At 33.1% G+C, this 26,561-nt stretch overlaps 2 protein-coding genes across 2 annotated transcripts; one reads left to right on the top strand and one right to left on the bottom strand.

Annotated features, from left to right (window-relative positions):
* On the bottom strand, positions 1 to 506 carry LOC123204788 (diphthine methyltransferase homolog). The gene is made up of 2 exons (XM_044621585.1): positions 287 to 506; positions 1 to 191 (listed from the first exon to the last, which is right to left on the bottom strand). Exons 1-2 carry the CDS (start codon positions 504 to 506, stop codon positions 1 to 3), a joined length of 411 nt encoding a protein of 136 aa, XP_044477520.1.
* Positions 507 to 11,842: 11,336 nt separating this feature from the next.
* On the top strand, positions 11,843 to 18,233 carry LOC123204631 (homeobox protein knotted-1-like 6). The gene is made up of 5 exons (XM_044621400.1): positions 11,843 to 12,455; positions 12,821 to 12,943; positions 13,252 to 13,366; positions 17,564 to 17,805; positions 17,916 to 18,233. The coding sequence occupies exons 1-5, from the start codon at positions 12,156 to 12,158 to the stop codon at positions 18,072 to 18,074; spliced, it is 939 nt and encodes a 312-aa protein (XP_044477335.1). The 5' UTR covers positions 11,843 to 12,155; the 3' UTR covers positions 18,075 to 18,233.
* The last annotated feature ends 8,328 nt before the right edge of the window (positions 18,234 to 26,561 follow it).

A 26,561-nucleotide genomic window follows, 5' to 3' on the forward strand; every position in this document is an offset into this window, starting at 1 on the left:
TCACAAATCCATTGTGCATACAACCGTCAAGACCACGTCTCGTACAAAAGGGTGATGCTTGATTCTCCAAACTCCTCCGACTAAACAAACTAAAGTTCCATTGACTGGTTTTGAGATTGACCCTACATCCCACGCCCTCATATGCTCATCATAACCACCAGTAAGTACAGTATTAGGATCAATAGGGCTCTCTGCAACGCAACAAACACCCATCTTGTGAGTCTTGCAGTTCAGAAATGCATGGATTAACTATCCACCATATCCCAACAACTGAATTTGCAGTCACCTGAGCCAGTGTACACCAAATAAGGTTGATGAATGTCAAATGAAGTGGCCCACAGCTCGAAACCAAGTGCTTTCCATTCTTGCCGAATTTCTAGTTTTGACTCTTCTAGGCAGATAATTGAAAGAGATCCATAAGAAAGCCCAACTGTGATGGATCTGGCTGATGGGTCCCACTCCAAGCAAAAGGCGCATGGAGGACCTGACCTTTTCAGCATTGACATCACTTAGAAAAACCACTGCAATTATTATATACGTTGGATTTTTCCATCACATGCTTTGACTTGACAATGGGAATGCATTAATGGGTTTAGAAACTTGACTTGAAAGATAGTCATTTTGGTTGACTTGGAGAGGCGGCAATTTCCTATAAATACCAACCCCCACCCCACCCCCGTCCCCCTTCCCCCTTCCCCCTTCCCCTCCCCCTCCTGATAATTGATACAATTCCTTGCTTTCTTCTTGCTTCTTCTTGGTTCTTTCTTTCTTTTGCCATGACTTTGTCTTAATAAAATCATAATTTTCTTTTGGCAATTCAATCACTTTATCATTTATTTCATTATTTTTGTAACACGTTATCAGCACGATCAATTCAAGTATATTATATCAGTCTATTATGTCATTATGCTACTTAAATATTTTAAATATAGATATCTCAGTTGTGATATCCCAATTATATTTTAATTTATATTATGCTTCTATTTAATTTTTTTTTTTATAATTATACTCTATTTGCAATCCTAAGTTTACAAAATTGTAAATCTGGATCTGAAGTCTTGATACCCTTGAATCTAGACCTGAAGTCTAGAGTATCATAAATCTAGACCTGAAGTTCTGAATATTATTTGTAACCTGAAATTTACAAAATTATAAATTTAGACATGAAGTCTAGAATATAATAAATTTGGACCCGCAGTTCTGAATCTTATTTGTAATCCGAAGTTTACAAAATTATGAATCTGGACCTGTAATCTTGAACATTATGAATCTGGACCTGTAATCTTGAACATTATGAATCTGGATCTGAAATCCTGAATATCATTCGTAACCAGAAGTTTACGAAATTATAAATTTAGATCTGAAGTCATAAATATCATTTGTAACCTGAAGTTTACAAAAATCAAGAATCTGGACCAGAAGTCTTGATATTATTTAAATATTTATTTTTATTGTATTCCATTTATTTATTCGCATATTTATTTATTTGAATGTTTATTTTTATTTATATCCGATTAACAACCTGAAACTTGTAAAATCGTGAGAAAATCATATGTATGGGTCCGAAGTCCTGAATTTTACAATTTACAACTTCAATTTTGTAAAATCAAGAGAATACATATATATGGACTAGAAGTCCCAAATTTCATCAAAGTCTTTATTTTAGAATAATTATATCACCTTTACAACCTGAAGTTTGTAGAAAGTGTGAAAAATATGGATTTGAAGTCCGAAATATAATCAGAATACGTATTATAATATTCTGAATACTAATTACAAAACCAGAAGTTTTGTAAATATGGGATAATATATGGACCTGAAGCTTCCAAAATTAATCTTAATATTTCTCCTATGAAATCAGCTATTTTATAAATATGAGATAATATTTGAACCTGAAGTTTCAAAGATTAACTCATATATATTGTCTACAAAACTAGAAGTTTTGTAAATATGACAATAATTGAACCTAAAGTTCCTAAAATTGGATGGATAATATTAAATGAGTTTTTTGCATGAGTCTCCACCTAGAATTTATGACCCTTAAAAAACTAACTAAATAAAATATCCCAAAAGGACAAATACAAGACTATTATTTTTCGGCATTATATCTCTGAAGGATTACAAGCCGAAGTATGGATACAATAATAAATCCATTAAATTTGTGGAGCAATTTGAAAGATAGATTTGAACATCAGATTTAATAATACTCCCAATGACTCTATATTTAGTATAACTCTGTAATATTTCCCACATTTTATTTTATGCTCCTATAGTAGCAATATCGGAAAAGAAAATTCTGAATTAATATTTTCTTGTTATATATCGTTCCCTGAAGTGAACGCAACTACCAGAAGTAGTTGTAATGCATAGTAAATCACAAAATAATAAACGTGGTTATAAATGTCATTGGTGGTGTACCTGTAGTACACACAAACATTGGGTGAATCCATATTAAGCACCCATAAGAATTAAATTTTTAATAAGTTAGATCCTGTCGATCTAATGATTCTTGATGTTTCAAATCTTCTTTCAAAGAATAACAATATAGGTAACTTAAATAGTGACAAGGATACCCAAGATTTTTATAAGTCCATCATATATATTTTAGAGTCATAAATATTATTGTCTTTCTTCCTTTCAATATTTTGTGTATGTTATAACTAACGTAATTGTTTAAATGAAAGGAAATGGACTCCAAAATTGAAGCGTTGACTTCAAAAGCTGATGTGGGAGAGATGTGTTTGGTGGACAGTGCAACAACACACACAATTCTTAAAGAAAAGAAATTTTTCTTAACTTTAGCATTAACCGAAGCTAAAGTAAATACCATATCAGGATCAATTAATCTGATAGAAGGCTCTGGAAGAGCCACAATTATGTTAAACAATGAGACCAAATTAAGCATCGATGATGCATTATATTCAAGTAGATCAAGAAGAAATCTACTGAGTTTTAAAGATATAAGAAAAAATGGTTATCATATTGAAACCATAAGTGAAAATAGTGCATAATTCATCTATATAACTAGTAATGCCTCCGAAAGAAGGTTTATACTAGAAAAATTGTCTGTTTTATCATCTAGATTGTATTATACAATCATAAAGGCAATTGAATCCTACGCAATATTGAACCAGAAGTTTGTTGATCCAAAAGCATTTATGCTTTGGCATGATCGTTTAGGCCATCCAAGATCTACAATGATATGTAGGATTATTGAAAATTCATAGGGATATACATTACAGAATCATAAAATTTTATTATCCAATGAATAATTCTACACCGCCTATTCTTAAGGCAAATTAGTAATAAGACCATCCCCCTCCAAAATTAGAGGTGAATCCTCATCATTTCTGTAAAGGATTCAAGGGGATATATATGGACCCATTCATCCACCAAGTAGGCCATTTCGTTATTTTATGGTCTTAATTGATGCATCTGCACGATGATCTCATGTTTGTTTATTGCCTACTCGAAATGTTGCATCTACTAAACTGTTAGCACAAATTATCAAATTAAAAGCACATTTTACAGATTATTCAATCAAGTCAATACGGCTAGATAATGCTGGTGAATTTACATCCAAAACATTTGATGATTATTGTATGTCTATGGGGATTGAAGTTGAACATCCAGACCTGTATGTCCACACACAGAATAGATTAGCTGAGTCTCTTATCAAACGACTCCAGGTAATTGCACGTACCTTGTCACTAAAAACTCAATTACCTACTTCTATATGGGGACATGTTATATTACATGCTGCAGCGTTAATTCGCTTGCGACCTTCTTCTTATCATCAATATTCTCCATTACAATTAGTTCTTGGTTACCAACCTAATTTATCTCATTTGAGAATATTTGGTTGTGTTATATATGTCTCTATTGTGTCCCCTCAACGCACAAAAATGGGACTCTAACGTCATTTGAGAATATATATTGGATATAATTCACCATCTATTATCAAATACTTGGAACTATTAACAGGTAATCTTTTTACTGCACGATTTGTAGATTGTCACTTTAATGAGACAACTTTCCCATTTTTAGGAAAAAAAATGCCTCTTGAAGTTAGGCATGAACTTACTTGATATGTACTTACCATGTCTCATTTAGATTCTCGTACATCCCAAAGTGAAACTGAAGTACAGAGGATAGTGTGATTACAAATTATTGTCACCCAAATGCCTGATGCATTTGTAGATACGACAAAAGTGACAAGATCACATGCTCCAGTTGCTAATGCACCAGCAAGAATCAATGTGACTGCTAAACAGTCCATTCGAGTCGTGACTGATAATCTACCTCACGTCAGAAGCGTGGTAGACCTATTGGGTCAGAAGCGTGGTAGACCTATTGGATCAAAAGACACTGTTCCTCGAAAACGAAAGGCAAATAATCAAACAAATATTCGTCCAAAAGAGGTTATGGTCCCTGAAGTGGCACAAGCCCCTGAAGTGGTACAAAATCCTAAAAAACAGGAAAATGAGAATATTAAAATATCTTTAAATTATGTTCATACACAAAAAATGTGGAATCGTAAAACAATTATAGTTGATGATATATTCTCATTTGCAATAACTACTGAAATTCTGAATGATGATGATTTTGAACCACGTACTATGGCTGAATGCAAATAAACACATGATTGGCCTAAATGGGAAGAAGCAATTCAAACAGAATTAGCTTCTCTAGCAAAATGTTAAGTGTTTGGGTCTGTAGTTCCAACACCTTAAGACATACAACCCGTTGGATATAAATGGGTATTTGTGAGAAAAAGAAATGAAAAAAATGAAATTGCTAGATATAAAGTTAGGCTTGTAGCCCAAGGCTTTTCCCAAAGGTCTGGTATAGACTTTGATGAAACATATGCACCTGTAATGAATATGATCACATTCAAATATTTAATTAGTTTAATAGTCTCTGAAGGACTGGATATGCGTCTAATGGACGTAGTTACTGCTTATTTGTATAGAAATTTGGATGTTGAAATTTATATGAAACTCCTTGAAGGATACAAATTACCTTAAGCAAAAAAGGTTAATTCCAGAGGCTTGTACTCAATTAAATTACAACGATCATTGTACGGATTAAAATAATCTGGACATATGTGGTACAATCGCCTTAGTGAATATTTGAAAAAAGAGGATTATGTGAATGACCCTATATGCTCATGTGTCTTTATCAAAATGTCAGAATCGAGATTTGCTATTGTAGCAGTTTATGTTGATGATATGAATTTAATTGGGACTTCTGAAGAGCTTTCAAAAACTACTGAATATTTGAAAAAAGAATTTGAAATGAAGAATTTGAAATGAAGAATTTGGGAAAAACAAAATATTGTCTCGGTCTACAGATCGAGCACAATTCAAATGAAATACTTATCCATCAATCAGCGTATATTGAAAAATTATTAAAACGCTTTAATATGGATAAGACTCATCATTTGAGCACCCCAATGGTTGTTCAGTCTCTTGATCCAAAAAAAGACCCATTTTGTCCTAAAGAAGAAGATAAAAAGATACTTGGTCCTGAAGTACCATATCTTAATGCTATTGGAGCCTTATTATATTTGACCTAATGCACGAGACCAGATATTTCCTTCGTAGTTAATTTATTGGCCCGATTTAGCTCTGCACCAACCCGTCGTCATTGGAACAGAATCAAACATATACTCCGTTACCTATATGGAACTAGAGATTTGAGATTATTCTATTCTATCAAATCCCCTAAAAATCCTAGTTTGGTTGGATATGCAGATGCTGGTTATCTTTCTGACCCCCATAAGGCCCGTTCACAAACGGGATATGTTTTCACTTATAATGACACAGCTATATCATGACGCTCTACCAAACAAACCTTGGTTGCAACTTCTTCAAATCATTCAGAAATTTTAGCTCTCCATGAAGCCAGCCGAGAATGTATATGGTTGTGGTTTGTTATCCATCATATTCAGAACGTATGCAGTCTTCCTTCTACAACAAACACTTTTTTCATATTATATGAAGACAATGCAACATGTATTGCCCAAATTAGAGGTGGATACATCAAAGGAGACAGAACCAAACATATCTCACCGAAGTTCTTTTACACTCATGAGCTCCAGCAGAGTAAAAAGATTGATGTCAAGCAAATCAGATCTAGTGAGAATCTTGCAGATTTGTTCACTAAGACACTATCGATATCAATATTTGAGAAGTTAGTGTATAACATCGGTATGTGGCAGCTCAACAAGTAACCAAGTTAATCCTACTAAAAAGAGGGGGAGCGTTCATCAGGGGGAGCATTCATCAAGCAAAATTTTGAAGTTTATCAAATATTAGACAAAAGGTACACTGTACTCTTTTTTCCTTTACTAGGTTTTGTCCCACTGGGTTTTCTTAGTAAGATTTTTAATGAGGCAGTTTAAGCACGTCCAACGTCAACTTACAAGACATTTAATAATTATGTTCATTTGCTTTGGTTTTTATCCCACTGGATTTTTCCTTAGCAAAGTTAATATAATTATTTGTAAGTGATGAAAATCTAAAGGAGAGTATTATATATGGTGAATTTTTCCACTACATGTTTTGACTTGGCAATGGGAATGCATTAATGGCTTTAGTAACTTGGCTTGGAAGAAAACCATTTTTGTTGACTTGGAGGGGCGGCAATTTCCTATAAATACCCCCCTTCCTCTCCTGCTAATTGATACAATTCCTTGCTTTCTTCTTGGTTCTTTCTTCCTTTTGCCGTGACTTTGCCTTAATAAAATCATAATTTTCTTTCGGCAATTCAATCACTTTGCCATTTATTTCATTATTTTTATAACAGCAATAATTATTTTTAAAAAAAAAACTGTAGCTCACTTTTATAATTTATAAGGCCAAAGGACTATTTTCCACCCAAAGTATGATATTTTCTCAAATTTTTCTTTTTAATTTTAAAAATCACAAATACTTATCTATAAATAGTTAAAATTAATAAAACTCTAATCTCTTAAAATTTTATCTCTTTTTTTTCTTACTAAACTTTAAAAACTAAAAGTTTCTCGCTAACCTAAGTTTTAAAAAATGATAGTTTCTTTTTAGGGTTTAATTTTCATATACCTGACGCCATTATCAATGGCCTCTCCCTCTCAAAGTTTTCTTTCTCTCTGACAGTCTTTGTCCACCTATTTAGATATCTGATCGACATTAAAAGATGATGAGGCTCTTCATCTTTTCAAAAGTCTTTTTCTTGGGGGAGGGAATAAGTCCTTTGGCCATTTATAAGCAACATTGTAATAGCTTCGCTGAAATGTTAACAAACACTAGGTAATTATTATACCAGGAAGCTAGAGGTAATTATTATACTAAGAAGCAAGCAATAGTGCCACCAATTGGGGTCCTCCATTTAATACAGAAAGGATTATTTTCTACTTAAATTTTAGTTTAATCTCAAAAACACACTTACAAGAGATAAAAAAATTCAAACTCTCATCCATGACTAAATTACCATCCAAATTTTTAGTTAGAGATAGGGGTAAATTTGTCATTTTACCTAAAAATTTTGAACTTCAAAATTTTTATCATTTCTCCCCTCCAAGTTTAAAAACTAACATTTCAACCTATCTTCAAAATTTAAAAAGTTTATATTTCACCCCTAAGGTTTGCTTCCTTCTCTGGCCATCATCGATGACCGACTCTTTCCACCAATCTCCTTTCTCCGATGACAAAGGACAACGAAGGACGAACCTTCGTTACTCAGATCTAAACGACGAAACATTATTCAGATCTGAAAGAATAGACGAAGGACAACGCTTTGTCATCGCATCATGATGAAGGACGACAAAGCATCGTCCTTCGTCATTTGGTTCGTGTGACAAAGAGAGATCTTTTCGTCGTACTGTAGTGCGACAAGGAGATGAAGATCTCTTCATCGCAATATTGTCATCCACCAGGAGAAGGATGAGGCTAGAGACGACGCAGAAGATGAAATTGAAGAGTGAGGGTGAAACTGTCTTTTTTGAAAGTTATAGGGAAGAGACTTAATTTTGAAAAATATGGAAACCTTAGGTTTGGGGGTAAAAATATTACTTTTCAAAGTTTAAAAACTTTAAGTAAAGGTGAAATGTTAGTTTCTAAAACCTGAAGAGAGTGAAAGTAATAAATTTTATAACTTTTAATATAAACAGTAAAATAACTATTTTATTTCTTCTTTTGACAGAAAAAATTAATAAAAGTTTGGTCATCGGTGAAAGTTTGAATTTTTCATCTCTCATAGGTGTAACTTTGAGATTGCGCTAAAATTTGGGTGGGATATAGTCCTTTCCCCAACAAAAAAATCTACCTGTGTCCCTTCTATAAAACAATTCGAGATTATTCTCTTCAGCATCAACATTTGACAATGAATACCGATGCTTCCTGTCCTACTGGGCTATCACCTTCTTGTTTAAAGTATACGTCGAAGCCGCAAGAACCTAGTGGTAACCGTCGTGCAGACAAAAATCCACGGCGTCAGCGTTACCGTCTAATTTGCAGTGGGCCACATCCATACCTATTCAAAAAGGTAAAATTTCCAAGTGACTTAGAGATCGGTGTTTCGTCAAACAGTTGGAGTGCCATACTGTTAAATCAATTGTAAGCTAAGCCGCAAACGGGAACAGTTTCTGAACGAAAAGTTATGAATTTGTTGAAACAGATGAGCCAATGCAAGCGAGAACGGAGTGAAGGGAGATGCTTGGGTGCTTGGTGATTAAAAATGCTCGGCGAGAATTCAGTTGTGCCGTGAGCAGTTATAGTTAAATCCCGCGCTTGGTTTGTGATTGTAACAGAGAAAGAGTGGGGTGCTTGCTGATTAAATATGCTCGCCCAAGTTTTCTTAATCATTTCGTACATGTTTGCGAAATAGCATCTCTTTCCATAAAGCAATATTTATTGGAAAATGTGTTATGAAATATAAATACAGGCTAAAAACACTTTTTCCCACCAAGGTTTCATGTAATTCAACCTTTTATTTGCCAATTACCTATTTATGAGTCAATTTATATTAAAAATTTTACTTAAAATTAAGAGTAAAATCATCATTTATTAAAATAATTTTAAAAATTAAAAATTTTATTATATTTTTCTCTTTAAATTAAAAAATTTTGTAATTTTCTCTCACCTAAAGTTTAAAAAATAAATATTTCTTTCTAGAATTTTGAAATCGTTATAAAAAATTATGAACTTTGTCGTCTCTAGCCACATTCACTCTCTCTCCTAACTTATCTCTCTCTATTAATCAAACCTTTCCCTTCGACCACAACGAAGACAAATGGTCTTCGTTTGAGAGGGGGACGAGGGTCTTTGTCAACAAAAAGGATGAGAGGGAATGATGGTTGGCTGAGGGAGAAGAAGGAGAGAAGGTCAACCGACGATAGGGAAGGACAAATTGTTTGAAAGGAGAAAAAACCTTAGTAGAAAAATTGTCATTTTTTAAACTTTGAGTAGAGGTAAATTGTTAGAGTTTCAAACTAAGAGAAGAAAATGTGATAAAATTTTAATTTTTAAATTTTTTATTAAATAATAATTTTACCCTTAACTTCAACTAAAGTTTTTGACAAAATTTATTTCATGGGTAAAACTTTGAGTTTTTTAAAGTCAATAAGTCTGGGTTTGAGATTACACGTAACCTTGGGTGGAAACAAGTCTTTTGGCCATAAATATAAGTTAAATTTAGAAAAATGTCAATATAATTCACTATATTAAGGTGGGGGCTAAATGTTATATTCCACCTGAGTTTTGACTCATTCTTAAAAATACACATGTGACATTTTAAAAATTCAAACACCTGCCTATGTGTTAACTTTTATTAGACGCAAGAGTAAAATCGTCATTTTACCTTGCATATTAACAAATATATAAATTTATCTCATCCCCCTCCCTTATGTTTTGAAAAGTGACATATCACCTTCACAAAGTCTTAAAGTTTTCTTCTCTTTAACAACAACTACACTGGTGACGATAACCACCATTCTTCTCCCTTCTCTATTTGCCACTGTTGACGATGTCTCATGACAAATGAAAAAGCATTGACGTGATGAATCGAAGATGAAGAGTTTGACTTCTCCAACACTAGTGCGATGAAGCCTCAACTTATCTAGCACTAGCTTTGTGTTTTGTCGATTTGGCTTCAGACAAAGATGAATTACATGACGGAAGCTTCGTCTGGAGTTGATTCAACAAAAAATGTGACAGATTTGAGAAGTTGGTCAGGGCTTCTCTATTTTCAATTTATCATTGGCTCATGCTTCTTCGTTTGTCATCGGACGTTCTCAATAGTGGTAGAGAGAGAAAGGAGGAGAATGGTCACAATCGTCATTGCCATTGTCAGAGAGAAGAAAACCCTAAGGGTTTGTGGGGCAAAATGTCACTTTTTCAAAGTTAAGGTTAGAGTAAAATATTACTTTTCAAAACTGGGAGAGGAAATGAGATAAATTTATATATTTTTTAATATAAAAGATAAAATGACATTTTTATCTTTGTCTCTAACAGAAGTTAGTTTATAGGTGAGTGTTTGAATTTTTAAAATATCGTAGATGTGTTTTTGAGAATACGTTAAAATTTAGGTGGGAAATGCCCTTTGGCCTAAGGTAGGAGAATGACTATATGACACCCCATTAGAATCTAGGAAGAAAATGATTCTTTCCCATTTCCATCAATGCTCTTCCCTTCTCTATCTGCCACCATCGATGATGTCCCATAATAAATGAAAAAGCATCGACATGACGAATCGAAGATGAAGAGTTCAGCTTCTCCAGCATCAGTGTGACAAAGCTTCAACTTCTCTAGCACTAGTTTTGTTTTTCATTGATTTGACTTTAGACAAACATGAATTGCATGACAAAAGTTTCTTTTAAAGCGATTCAATGGAAAACGTGATGGATTTGAGAAGTTGGTCAAGGCTTCTTCGTCTTCAATTCGTCATTGGCCTGTGCTTCTTCGTTTGTGGTGAGACATTGTTAGTAGTGGCAAATAGAGAAAGGGGAAGAATGGTTGCTGTTGCTGGAGAGAAGAAAACCTTAAGGGTTTGTAGGGATGAAATATCACTTTTTTGAAGTTAAGGCTGAGATAAAATATCACTTTTCAAAACTTAAGAGAAGACTAAAATAAAATTATATATTTTTTAATATAAAAAATAAAATAATGGTTTTTTCATTGTCTCTAACAAAAGTTACTAGGTGTTTGGATTTTTAAAATATCACAGATATGTTTTTAAGAATACGCTAAAATTTAGATAAGAAATGCCCTTTTGAGAGAATAACGGTATGACACTACATTTGAATCTATAAAGAAAATTATTCTTTTCTATTTTCATTGAAAGTTAAGTTATTGGTAAATATTTAAATTTTAAAATATTGTCATGTGTTTTAAAAAATTGGGTAGGATTTGGCCTATGGCCTAAGGTGGGAGAATAAATTCATGGCACCCTATTGGAATCCAGGAAGAAAATGATTCTTTCCCATTTCCATCCATGCTCATCTGCAGTTCTCCGATGTGAGTTGTTCTTTCCCCGTTCCTTCCTACAAAATTTCTAGCGATATACAAGTAATTATATGAAAAAAAAATCTGAAAATAATGATGTGAAGTGCTTAAGATAAGTAAAACATGAAGGCATATTTTTAATGTGGATTTGCTTCGGGAGAAGCGATGATGAAATGTGCATGTTGATATGATTCTACATGAGGGAGATACATTTTGGAAGATGACAACAAGTGATGAAAACGCGCTTCAGGAAAGCGTGGAGGTATCAGTGAGTAAAAGAGTGAAAAGAAGGAGCTAGCATTGGAGGGCCAGGGTGGTCTACGGCTCTGAGCTTCTCCTTGTTCGTACGCTAAAAATCAAACCCTCCAATTTAATTGTGGCTTTCCGTCTCTCACTCATCATGACTCTTTGACACTGTCACTACCATTTCCACGAAACCGAGTACCCGTCTTCTGCTTCTTCTTCTTAACTTCACTCTCACTGTAATATTTATACTCTCTCTGTCACTTCATTTATTTTACTTCTCTCTATCACTTCATTAATTACTTCTTCACTTCTCTCCTCTCCTCTTCCACACACAACTTTCCATCCTTTTCCGCCTTCATTGTCTGGCTTTTGTTATTAGTAACTGCACACTAAACACAATTCTCTGTATCTTCTTATTCTTTACTGATGGATGAGCTGTACGGTCTCCATTCAAGCCTTGATTATTCTATGCAGCAGGCGCCTGCAGAGAATATGGTTATGGGGACCAACTATCAGAATAACTCCACCGCCGTTGTTACTTTTGGTGATAGGCATCCCATTTATGGATCGGAGCAGTTGGGGACTGGATCTTCTGGGATATCTGACGTTGCTGAGGAACAAGCTGGTTCTGAGGAACAAGCTGCTGTGTCAAGTGCAATTAGAGCTAAAATTGCCTCTCATCCTCTTTACCCTAGACTACTTGAAGCCTATATTGATTACCAGAAGGTATATATATACACCATTATAATAAGTCCTGTAAACCCTTTATTTGTTTGCCGTGAAGACCGAGAACTATTTTCATATTGAAGATATGGAAGTAGTAAGCCACCTCAAGCTTGCAAAAAGATCCGGTGATGCTAAAACTAATTTAGACAGAATTAAAAGCCGTAGAAAATTTAGGAAAACAAAAGAAAAAAAGAAGAAAAGAACATTTTAGTTTGTGTATTTATGGTAGTTTCTTGCGGTAGATGAAACTACTTGTATATCAATATATGGTCTCACCTTGTGTACTCATGTGATCTTGAAATAGGAATTATATATACATTTTCCAAGTTGTTGTTTAGTGAAACTTGTATCGATGTGTGTTTCAGGTGGGAGCGCCACCGGAAATAGCTCTTATGTTGGATGATATCAGGCGAAAAAGCGATAATAGTAAGCGAAACACTGTCGTTTCAAGTTGCTTAGGCGCAGATCCCGAGCTCGACGAGTTCATGGTTCCTTGCTTCTATCTCTTTAGTTTCTTCTTTAATTACACCAAACCCTAATCAAAAGTGTGTATCTCTCTCAAATCTCAGTTTCTTCTTCAGTATAAACCCTAATTAGGACTTTCCTGTACTATTTATCTCCCTTTTCTTTCTTCTCTCAAACACTCAATAGTTTTCTTCTTTAAACAACCTAAGTTTAATTTCCCTTGATGTATTGTCTTTTCAGTGGAACTGCAATTTCTCGCTACTTTCAAATTTCTTTGATTTCATTTATGACTCATTTTTCTTTTTTTCTTTTTCTGTTTTTTTTCCTTAAGGACACTTATTGCGATACATTGGTGAAGTATAAGTTGGATCTCTCAAAGCCTTTTGATGAAGCAACCGCGTTTATAAACAATATGGAAACGCAGCTCAGCAATCTCTGCGCGACTGGTTCTGCTCTCTCTCTCTCTCTTTCATTCTCAATAACATGCTTAGTGTTAATTTCAATTAATTTAATGTAGTTTATTGATGTTTGTGCTGCTGTAATTTTTTTTTCCCCGCGTATGTGTCTGCCTTTGTATTTATTTATTTATTAATTTAGTTGCGTGTGATATAGCTACATGATCACATATAATGTAGAAACGCATTTTCATACGACGAAAATTAGGCGCACATTGGCAGGCAAACTCACATGCATAATAGTGGTTGCTTTAATAGGCCATGTTCCGATGTCGGGTTCTGAATCTTGCCACCGTGATGGCAAATGTTGGATCACATCTTACCCAAATGCAGACGGTTTAAAACATAACCCCAGAAATAAGATTCGCTAGTAGCTTTGTATTCATATTCCTTTCCATTGTTGATTTAGGATTTATGTGCTTAAGTCTTCTATGTCTATAGGCTGCTTGTTTCTTTGCTGCTATTAGTAATAAAACTTCTCAAAAAAAAAAAAAAAAAAAAAAAGAAGAGAAGGGTTAGCAAAATTGGTGGGGAATTAGAATTTTTAGAGAGAAGTTTTTTGGATTCGAGTCTCTTCTATACTTGTGAAACCCTCTAATTGATACTTAAAATAAATAAATAAAACTTCTCAAAACAATCATCAAAGAAAGGAACTTGAGGACAACTTTGCGGCTGTGGGGCTTTTAAACGATTGTACTTGCTTTTCTTCTACTATATATGGGTGTTGGCAGTATAGTTGCAGCTTTGAATACCTACTAAAAATATGCTAAATCACAACACTGTTTAGTGTAATCATTTTTATTTTTAAATCAGTTACTGTATGAATGTTGGTAAATTCAGGAATAGTATTTTACATTAGATAAACATTTTTGCTGTAGCACTTATTGAACCAACTTCTTTGTTCTTCTTGAGTCATAAATTTGCTGAAGAAAATTACCTGTAAATTTTGCCATCTATAATCTTGCAATTAATTTCAAATTTTTTAAATCTAAACCAGACCTTTCTTCAACTCGGTGTGAATGAGATTGTCTCTTTGTATCGTTTGTACAATATCAAAAGATTCAATCAGTTGAACTAACTAGTATTAATGGTGATCTGTCAGGGAGTGCAAATTGTTATGGTAATTCCTTTGCCTTTTTCTTTTTGGCTGAAGTAGATATATTTACTAATGAATGGTAGTGTTTTTATCATTATTTCTGGTTTTATAACTAGATTTTATTGTTTTAGTGAAGTGTAAGTTGCTGTGCATGCCATGAGTAGGAGTTAAAAACAATTCTTGAGAATGGTCTGCTGAGAAATGCTATTTAAATTTTGTTGCCTGAGATATGTTCTTTCCACATTATAAAAGAGTTTGTAGCACATAGTTGCAGGTAGCTTATATGTATAAAATATAACCCAAACTGAAAGCAAATCTCTTTTCTCCTTAATCATCCACTTCATTAACATAAATAATGGATACCTGATAGAATCTTGCAATGAACACAAGGTATCATGTCAGAGTCAAGTACAAATAGTTAGGTTCCCAATATATTACATTTGCTTAAGTTAGGTCACTGGTCTTATCTTTGATACCTTTCGGTTTTATTGATCACTGATGATTCTACTTTGCGGTTGCGTAAATAATAAAATAATGGATGGATGTACAGGCTTTTATTATGAGTATAGATGACTTTGTCGCTGAAATTTCTTATTTTAATCATACTTATGTACTGTCACAGCGTCAAACGTATACATATAGTATGACTCAAACATTTTTTAGCATCGCTTTGAGAGAAATATGCATTGTTAATTCGCTATCCCTGTAGTTGCACTGCTTTGAGGTTATGGATTTGGATTGGAAGAAAGTACCTTTTATGTGGAAAGCTAGTGATTAATATACTTTGGAATGGTCATGCGTGAACCTAAAGTCGGAATTTAAAACGAAGACCTCACTGTAGAGGCATATGGCTTGTTAGCTATTGAAGGTTTTTGTCTGATGAGCTCTCTTTTCTTTTTCAGTTATGCATGATGGAACTGGTTCTTTGAATTTTTCTAGTGTGGCACTTGGGTACTTTTGACATCTCTTCTATACAAGTTTGAATAAAATAGTATCATCACATATTCTTTAATTATAATCGTTTTTATATTGAAACATTTATATTACAGCTATCTTTGTTTGTCTCTGACAGATCCGTGAGGTTAATAAATTCTTTCTCAAACATATTCATTACAATCCTTGGGTTGAATATAATTATCAAATTTATAAGATTTGTTTAACATTTTTTTATTAGAGAGATCTTGAAACACCACCAAGATGTGCCTCTTCTTTATATGTGGCTATATATCATCTTTTCCACATAATAATTTATCATCCTTAAGTGGGATGTTTGAGTGGACGACACTTGCTTGATAAATTAAAATTTAAAGTCTTGTTTGGCCGTATGAACCATGCACCTTGTCTTCGCTGGGAAGATGCAGCATCATTTCTTGAACATACTGTGATTAATTTTAGTTTTATGTGGATATCTTTGGAATTCGAAGTGCATGCGATGCAAGTGTTGAAATCATTTGAAAGGTATTTATGAAGGTTTTTGTCTGTGATGTTAGATTTGTGTGCTGTGATTGATATTTATTGCTAGATCTATTGCTCAACTACAGGAGGCAATGCTTAGCATGCAATTTTGATTTTCTGTTTATCTTGCTCTGATGTTTAAAAACCTATTGCACCACTGTTTCTTCTTCCCATTTAGGTTGATGGTTTGACCTGCTGCTGATAATAATTCATACCTTTACACGCATTGACAATTGACCCTGATTGCAACTTTTCTGGAGCGCTTAGCCTTAGACCATGTTGTTATTATTCATCATTTTGAAATTTAGAGCAATTTTGAATAGCGTAGGATACTAGGAGTGTTTCATGAAGATGGCCAATTTGATTAACAATAAAATTATATGTACAAACAATAATATGTCACTATGTGATTAGATGCTTTTGAATTAGAGTTAAAATAATACCCAATCGCATGATAACAAGTCATTGTTTTGCTAATGTTTTGTGTGCTTAGTGCTGCTCGTTGGTTAATCTCTGATGTCTATTTAGTTGATTTTCCTTAATTTGTTTTGCCTGTTATATAGCTTAATATAATGCGCCTAGAATGGATTGTAAGTATTATTTCTCAGAGAAATAATCATATGATGAGATATCCAGCTTTCTGAATATTCTGGCTATGCACCTTTTTCTTAAAGTAAACAGGATCACTTGGTTTTTCTGTTTTGGTTTGAGGCAATTACAAGTTGAGTTGGATCCAGTTACGTTTTTACTCATCTTAGCAGGGGGCTGAATTTGCTTTTGAAATTGTACAAGTATGTTTAATTGAGCTAAACACGCAGTTTGGGCATGAAAATGCCAAAATTGCATGGTGATATGCTTGCTACCCCAAATCCTGAAAAAGAAAAATCATAGACAATGCAATGCCCTCACTTATAAATAGATGCATTCTGGGGGCCTTTTAATTTAACGAAAGTTGGAAACCTGCCCCGGTTATCGCTGCAGTATGCTGCCATTTCAACATTAAGACTCACTGCTACATCCTGCTTTTGATTGGCCTCTTAAATTTGAGTCTCAGAGTGAACTGAAAGATGGCGGCTTCTATTGAGAGAAAGGGATTGCAAATGGATGATAACACTAATAATTTTGTTCAAGGCATATTTGGTTGGTGATAGGGTGTACTTTATTTTTCCGAGAACTCAACCCCGAAATTATTTCTTTGTTTTTTGTGTCAAGTTTTCTCTTCCAACGTAGAAGGGTCTGCGTGTTGGGGTGGATGCTTAGCTGGTTTGGTGGCAGTAACAGTCGCAGAGATTGGGAAGATGAAAAGTAGTGCGTGCCTTGGGGTTTACCTCTGTCATCATCAGTCAAACTCTGTGTGGCGTATGACCGCCGTACCCTCCACCTCTGACTCTGATACGACTTAACAGACCTCTTGAATAATTTTCTATTCTGCCACTCTCTCACAGGCCCCTCCATCATTTTCTATCACTTTTTTTTTTCATTTTTTATCCAGAACTCTGGTAGGTTACATGGTCAAGTTTTCAAATGGAAGAATAGGTATATTATTGAATGCACGATTCTCTAACTTGGGGAATGCAGAAGTAAATATGGGTTATCGATATTTTGCATTCTCTTATATGTTAATATGTTGTTGGCAGATGAGGGTGTTGGATCATCTGATGAATATTATAGTGGGGGTGAGAATGAGGTTTCGGATTGTGGCCGGACGCCTACAATGGACCGTGAGCTTAAGGACAAACTCTTTCGAAAATATGGTGGCTATATTGGCACCTTGAAGCATGAGTTTTCCAAAAAGAAGAAAAAGGGTAGACTACCGAAAGAAGCCAGGGAAATCTTGCTTGATTGGTGGAGTGTTCACAAGAAATGGCCATATCCCACGGTATATTATTTTCACAGTTTTATATATCAAGATTAAAAATAAGCAGTTGGGCATTAGAATTTAGTGTTAATTTTATAAGGGCTTGTAATATTTTGATGTGGATAATGCAGGAATTGGAAAAGGTCCAACTGGCTGAGTCAACGGGGCTCGACCAGAGACAGATAAACAACTGGTTTATTAACCAAAGGAAAAGGCACTGGAAACCTGCAGACAACGTACAATTTACTGTTATGGATAAGCTGTATGCTCCATTTTACGTGAATGAGTGAAGGTGGAATGGGTTTCGCTTGATCATCGCTTCTGTATATTCTGCAACACAAGCTTGAGATTGTGTCAAAATCAGCAATCTTTGTGTTTTGCTAAAATGTATTAGGGTGTATGTAAATATTGAATGAATGAATGATATAACAAATGCTACTTCTTGATCATCACATCTGTATAATTTATTTTTGAATTAAAGGTAAAATAAGTTTTGAAGGAATATTATTTAAGTTTAAAATGGGTTCCACGTAGTAATTGCATAATATCTATGTAGAAAATTATTATTTTCCATTAAAGATTTAGCAAAACTATATAATTCTTTAATTACAAATTTTCATTTAAAATCTAATTACATTAAAAAAAATAAAAAATAAAAGCAAACGGATGGAGGGCATAAACCTGTCTTTTTCTCCTTTCAAAATTATGAAAAAAAATTAGCCAGAATTGTTTACTCTCCTTAGAAAAGGTATAATTTAGCCAAAATTGTTTAATTGCATCAGAGAAAGCATAATCTAACCAAAATTGCTTCAAACAAGTGTAATCTAACAAAATTGCAATGAGTACAGATATGTGGGTAAACAACGTATATGACTTTTTATATAAATAATAATATATTATTATATGATTAAATAATTTTAAATTATAAATAAAATAATATTCAATTATATATAATAATATATTATCATTAAATTTGTGTATAGAGTTATGTAAACATTGTAATATTCCCAATGCTAATTTGTTGAAACCATAGTTTGGATTTGACCAATTTAATGGGAATCATGATTATAAACATCATAATAATTTTTTCAAAGTTAAATAATTATAGATAATATGATTATTTGCATCTGTGACGTGCATTAAATTTGGGTAATATAACCTATAATAGATTTTGTGGGAATGAATAAATTACGTGAGTAGATTAGATGGGTTTATAAACTAATTGTACAAATAATTGAACTCAAATAGAGGTTAGGAAGTTTGACAATTCAAATGACTTTACGTATAATTCTTGGTATTAGTAGAGTGTATATTACATATCACCAATGCATCAACAAATACATATAACTCTTTTCGTGCCTCTCACTAAATCCACAATTGTTTTAACAAATAATTTTATGGTCAGTTAAGTCAAACTCGTTAAAATCGATCACTTGTTTTTACCAGATTGAAGTGTAGTCGTTGCTTTGGTAAACAAGACTTTGACAAACTGGAGCTTAACCCAACTCATGGTGACAGAAGACTTAGTTTATGACTTAATATTTATTTGAGAGATTAATTTATTTTATTATTATTATCTCATATATATTAATCATCTTATATGCATTGCTTAGCTATATGTAATTGTACACCCTTAAGCATGCATTCTAAAACATAATTTACGTGTCGATATTATTAGGGCAATGCCTTATAACCAATTGTCATAACTAATATTTGATGTAATATTTGATATTTAATTAATAAAATAACATTTATATTATTCGTATTTTATTTAAAATAGATAATTGTTTTAATAATGGTTGAACTGCGATGAGAGTATATGCATATTACGTAATTATTCTTAAAACATTTGTAATTAAGATATTACAATGACATATGACATGTGTAATAGTGATAAAGTTATTATAGCGTTAAACAATCTCATTGAAAGATGATGACAATTCTCATGTGTCAAAGTTCTTTGTTGACAACTTGGTGTAATGCATGAGTGCGTTTTATGGATGTATTCATAGGATTGACCCACCAAGAGGATTCCAAATAGATTTTTGATCCAATGTTTATGGAAAATATCCTCTTAGCGAACGGAGATATATATGATCCTTAAATTTAAGGTTACTACATCTTTTTGTACAAGTGTAACACCCTTTCTAGATACATATTTTTATACGAAATATGCACCCGAAGAGATGTGTCGATTTAAAATTTTCATGCATAAATATTTAAATCAAACGTGCAGTAATAAATATCATCCCACAACCCCAAAAGTTCATTTATTATTTTATAAACCAAAGTAACAAAGTTGAAACACTAAACTATAAAATCTAATGTACGTAATAAATAAATACAACTCAAATCAAAATAAAAAGTCCAATCATAAAAAATGATGATAATGCATAGGTGCACTTTATAGATGTGTCCATAGGATTAACAACCTAAGAGAATTCAATATGGATTGTTGCTCTAGTGTTTATAGAAAATATCCATTTTAGTAAACGGATAGATTTAAGGTCACCGGATCATCTTGTATAAGTGTAATACCATTCTCTAGATACATACCTTTACACGGAATATGCACCTAAAGAGACGTATAGACTTAAAATTTCCATGCGTAAATATTTAAATCACATGTGCAGTAATAAATATCATCCTACAACCCCAAAAGTGCATTTATTATTTTATAAACCAAAGTAATGAAGTTTGAAACACCAAACTATAAAATCTGATGTGTGTAATAAATAAATACAACTCAAATCAAAATAAAAAGTCTAATCATAAAAAGTGAAGATAATGCCTTTGCCCTCATGTGCCTCTACGAGTTGACTATTGACTCTCTTACTGTAGCCATGCTGCTCCATAACTCTACCTATAAAATCTCATAAAAGACATAGTGAAAGAAATATACTCAATAAGTGGATGATCAACAAAAACTAATAAATATGTGTACATCCCAAATCATTGTGTTCCTCATTTATCTATCGTCATAAAGACAGATATTTATCTAGTATCCTCGATTCCCATCTGAAACATCTAAGCGCCTAACTTCTGGTTCTTAATGGCGGTGTTATCTCGGATGGCTAGTGTCAAACAATATATGTTGACATCCTAGATGTTTAGTGAAAACATATGACATCGCAAATGTCATCTATAAAGTGTACCTTGTACACTTGTTGACTGGGCTTGGGCTCAGGTTATCATAACAAAAGAGTAGTGAGACCTTAAACCTCTCTCGCTATTACACATATATCTTAGATGTTATGATGTCCGTAGTTAGTGCATAGTCATCTAAAGGTATCAAGGTCACACAGACTAGTTTTATTATTTTCATTACCACACTACACATAGCTCGACAGTTTAAACTAGTATAGTACATTGTTTCCACTTTTGACCCAAAAATACTCTAGTTGGGGTACGTGTTGTTATCCACACAATCAGACATACTTATAGTGGTTTCTATCACTAACAACCTTCGTTAAAGCTTTATTGTTGAGTTTCCTCATAATCATCCTTTCTAGGGGTAAATTAGGCATTTCTAAACTCTCATACTCATATCCAAATTCCTTACTATTCTTGTTAACTTCTCATATCTTCATTCTCAAATTTTCTCAAAAGTATATGGGTGTGCATCTTGCACACAAAAGTGTGAATTTTTATTTCCATATGGCTACACCACATAGGCATACAAGTGTATATTTTTGGGGTAGGGCACATGGTCATATGTCTCATACCACACAGACATGTGTCTATTCCCAAATCAATACTCTCGTGGCATCGATCTAACATGGAAAGAATTTTCTCCTAAAAGCACATGAGCGTGTGTCCATAGACACATGGGTATGTGTCATAGAATTTCTAGAATTTGGCAACAGTTCACTTACATTTTCCAATCCTCAAATCTTAAACCAACCAATCCAAAATACACTAATGCACTTCTAGTTATACTAATCAGGCTTTGACATTACCAATAACATATCAAAAGACCTGAAATCATAAAACAACATAGTATTATATAGTCAATAGTCATATCACTCAATTCTTGATCATGCTAACCTTATTCTAGACCATTCCAACAAAACCACTCCACTAAAAAACATTTAATCTCATCATCAAATAACTATTTAAGAGTTTAACATCTATTTCAAACAAGATTCTCATCAATATTCAAACCATGGTATCATCAATTTAAGTCCAAGTTAATTCACGATTCAAGCATCAGTGCATAACTTATAGCTATGTAATTCGCAAGAGCACCAATGACCCAATGACCCAATGACCTATACCCCTTACATTACCATTTGTAATTTAAAGAAGAACTCACATCTAAGAATACATGAACACAATTAAATATATCAAACGTGGAAGAAACATCCTTATACAATTTTCGTGTTCTGATTTTCATTATAAATCAATTCCACAACACAAAATATCATAATTAATATGTACAAATTGGAACAATAAGGATCATCTACTTACCTTATCTTTAGTGAAGTAACAGTCTTCACATGGTCTTGAATAATTTCCCAAAAAATCCCTCCTTGCGTCCAAGGTCTCCAAAGCTCTTAAAGTTCTCACAAACTTTATGTTTTTCTCTATGAAAACTAGGGCAAAGTTTTAGCCAACATGAATGTGTTCTTTTTATTTTCATTTCAGACAATAATGCACAAGCATGCATCCTTAACACTTGGGCATGCATGACGTTGCACGATAAAGACATGTTCCAAAATTCCTTCAAGACACATCCTTATCCAAAATTCAAATGCATTGATGATGCATGAGCATGCATATCTTCTAGACTTACCCAAAAATAAGGTAAAAAATGGTAAAAGATGATTTTGCCCTTTTTCACTACACACATGGGTGTGTAGCCTCTCCATATGGTCATTTGTCATCAATTTCACACATATTGAATTACTCAAACATAAATACACATATACAAAGCCAAAAGACGTAACTACCCTTGGATATACATGTGGGTGTTACAACACGGTTAGTGATAAAAGTCAATTTATATAATTTGGGGACTCTTGAAGAAGACATTTGATTTGTCAAAGAGATATCGTATGATAAAAAGATCAAATTATACAAATAACCATATCACTAACAAGTTAAAAGAAGTCACATGCTAACCTTTATTGATTAGTTGGTTATGGTGCTTTGTTAGAGGTTAGTCTTAGTTTGTGTTTAGATAAATATCAAGTCAAAGGCTTGATACAAATATGATCACTATTAACTTAATGGGGGAACCTATAAGACATACACAATAAGAGTTGATGAACTTTGGAGGCATAAAGATTGTCCAAGTTGGATTATCTGGACTTCAGATGAAGAATTTAGAGTTTTGGAAAGACTTATGAATTCAAACTATATTTTATTGTAATTTGTGATCTTAGTGTAATAATCCTAAGTTGTTAGGGTGTATGCGAGAATTGGTAGAAATAAGTTGTATTGACTCAAATCCACATTATTTAATTTGAAATTTAAATTCGAAGGATGATAGAAATTTATCCTATATTTATTAATATTATAATCTCCTAATTTTGGGTTGGATGTCAAAATGTTGTGAGAGTTAATTTGACATTAATGAGGGAATATACACAATTAATACGTTAACTAAATGTACATTTCTTTCCCTTTAAGATAATTTCATCCCCGAAATTCATCGAACAGTTGTAGGAATCTTTGCCTTATATTTTGCTCCACCTCCCAAGTGACCTTCTCAATCCGATGGCTCTTTTAAAGAATCTTAACTAGTGGAATCTTTTTGTTTTTTAGTTGTTTCACTTGTCTATCCAAGATTTGAGTGGGGCGCTCCTCATAGAATAAATTATCTTCAAGCTCCACCTCATCAACTCTCAACACATGAGTCAAGTTACTAATATACTTAAGCAACAACGATACATGAAACCCATTATGAATCTTATCCATGCTCACTAGTAACACAAGTCGATAGACAACCTTACTTACACACTCCAAAATCTCATAAGGTCCCATAATATATTATTTTAATAACCCTAGCCATAGAGAAATTTTGCTTCCCTTTCACACAAAATTGTCATTGGGTTTTAGCAAGTCTTGAGCATAACCAAGCCCCATTATTATTGCTTCGTATGGATACTAAGGAGCATATCTACGTTTGGTTTTGAGAGCGACTTTCATGACCTTTCTCCATCAACAAAAGATAAAAGAGTCACCTACACAGGTATATCTCATTAACACCTTATAAGTGTTATTGCATGTTTGTGAATTAATCATAGTATGAAGATGATCCAGAAGGGGATTTTATTGAATGATAGTATTATTTAATTTTTTTTTAATTTGTTATTTCTCCTTTGAAGATTGCAAAATCACTATAGTGGTATTAGAATCACTCTTAAGGGATTAATTCACAAAATGAAATACCTGTGAATTATGTTGATTCGATTGCATAAGTTTTGGTTGATATTGAATGGTGTTTAAATTTGTAACTATTGTTATGATACTGTAATAGCAATTTTATCATTGATGCAATAAAGAATGTAAATTTGTATTAATTTTGTTGAGTTTTAATCTCTTGAATTTTTGCTAGATTTTGTCTAATATGCAAGTATTGAAATTTTGGTAGAAAGCTAAATTGAATCATGATGTTGCGTGGAATCACCTTCGGTATACGTTGTTGCACATTTCAAAGGTTGTTGCTGGTGTACGTGTCATGTTACATCACCCTGGTGTTATGACTTGCTAAAATTTGGAGATTTTCTAGTGAATTGCATCGAAATAGCTCAACAAAAAAACATGCTTGGAATCCCCGTGCACAAGTGGCATTTGACATGGATGTTTGCTGGAATGCGTAATATTCTTCCCTGACACAAAGAATTCTATTAAAGAGTTGATTGGACACTCCTTGTGCATAGTTATGCTTTGTGGGAAATTCGTTGAAGCATGGGTGACACCAAGCCATTTCTTAAGTCATACATGCTTCTGAAATTTTAGCGAATTTCAAAAGCATGGCATGCACGACTAGCACACTAACCTGTGCACTTGACTAAGGTGAAGTTTGTGATTTAGATCTTGTTTTGATTAATAGGGACTAAACTGTAATTTCTTAGCCTTTAGGGTTGAATTAAATGGTGAAAAAACTTAAGGGACTAAAAGAAATTAATGTTCGGGTAAAAATAATTAAATTAATAAAATTATTTTTTAATTATTATATGCATGTTTGGTAGATATGCATGGTGCCCAATGTATAGTTAGACAACCTTTATGGAATATTGTTTATATTTGGGTTTGTAATTTTAATGAAATAGGACTTGTGTGTCCTACCTTCTCTCAAATTTATGATATACTTCTCTTCTAGCCTAAATTCCCTTAAATGTAACTCAAAGTTTTTATTTTATAAATATAAAATTAGAAATGATTTATTTTTCTTAAATTCGACAAATGTAATTAGGAAACGAAATCATGTACTTATGAAATTCAAAAACAAAAAATTTTGAAAACTTGAAGAGCAGAACCTAGGTTGACCAAACAATTCCTTATGGCTCAAAGAATTGACATTAGTTAAAGTTGTATATCGACAAATTTAATTTACATCATATAATGCATGTTAGGTCTTGTTTTTCCAAAAAAAAAAAAAAACACATCACATGCTAAATAACTAAATTGATGAGACTGTAATAAATCCTTTAAACATATTAAGTTGAAAGTGTATTAAAGACAAAGTTAAGGGCACCTAATCAACTTGGGTCTGACTTAACTGGTATACCTAATTAACTTGTTTACTAAAATGAAAGTGAAAGTATATTAGAGGCAAAGTTATCATTGTATAGATGATATGTAGTATTCACCTTACTGTAAAATGAGAGTCACAATTGATATCACATGATTAATTTATGCTAACTATTGAATTAGAGATTATGAAATTTTGGTGATTGGTTTGATTAACCTATCTATTGATTAATTCAAACATGTTTGCGAAAGTGTAGCGAAGAGTTAATGCAACAGGATCTCGATCGCTAAGAAGTCCAATGAGATTTCTCAAGTCTAATAGAGATGGCTATTGACTTGAATAAAATAATGGGAAGACTTATTCAATAAAGGTTATGTTGAATAAATAATTAATTAAAATCGAGATTACTAAATATTTACTTTTTTTACACATATAGATCAAAATCCCACCATGTTGAACAACATGAATTTACGATTGATATTGGAAAAGGAAATAGGTTTGAAAGTAGTAATTTCAATGACTGGTACTGAAACCTTCAGATTATACTACGTTGAGATAAGAAACTGTATGTTCTTAAAGGAGTAATGCCTTTTAAGTCTAGTCCTAATGCCACCCAAAAGTAAAAGAATACTTATAATAAGTATTTAGATGATTCCAATGATGTCGATTGTTTAATGCTAGCAGCAATGACACTTAAGCTACAGAAGCAACATAAAGATATGGATGCTCAATCTATTTTTCTTCACCTTTGTGAGATGTTCACAACTCATGCGAGGTATGAGATTTACTATGTGTTGAAAACACTCAATAAGTGCAACATGTTTAAAAGAGAGCCAAAGAGCCCTCATGTAGTCAAGATGATTTGCTATATATGGACAATAACTTGGCTATTGATCTTGTCTTGTAGTCCTTTCCAGACTTATATGAGACATTCATTATGCATTACCTTATTAGTGAAAAGGAAATGTCTCTCCTTGAGCTTTTAGGGTTGTTTAGGACTATTAAGCAGGAGGTAAAAAAGTCTACGACATGCTTTTGGTAGATGCCAAAACATGTAATGCTAAAGGTAAGGGTA

Source organism: Mangifera indica, chromosome 20 (assembly GCF_011075055.1).
Source record: "Mangifera indica cultivar Alphonso chromosome 20, CATAS_Mindica_2.1, whole genome shotgun sequence".
Taxonomy (NCBI): Eukaryota; Viridiplantae; Streptophyta; class Magnoliopsida; order Sapindales; family Anacardiaceae; genus Mangifera; species Mangifera indica.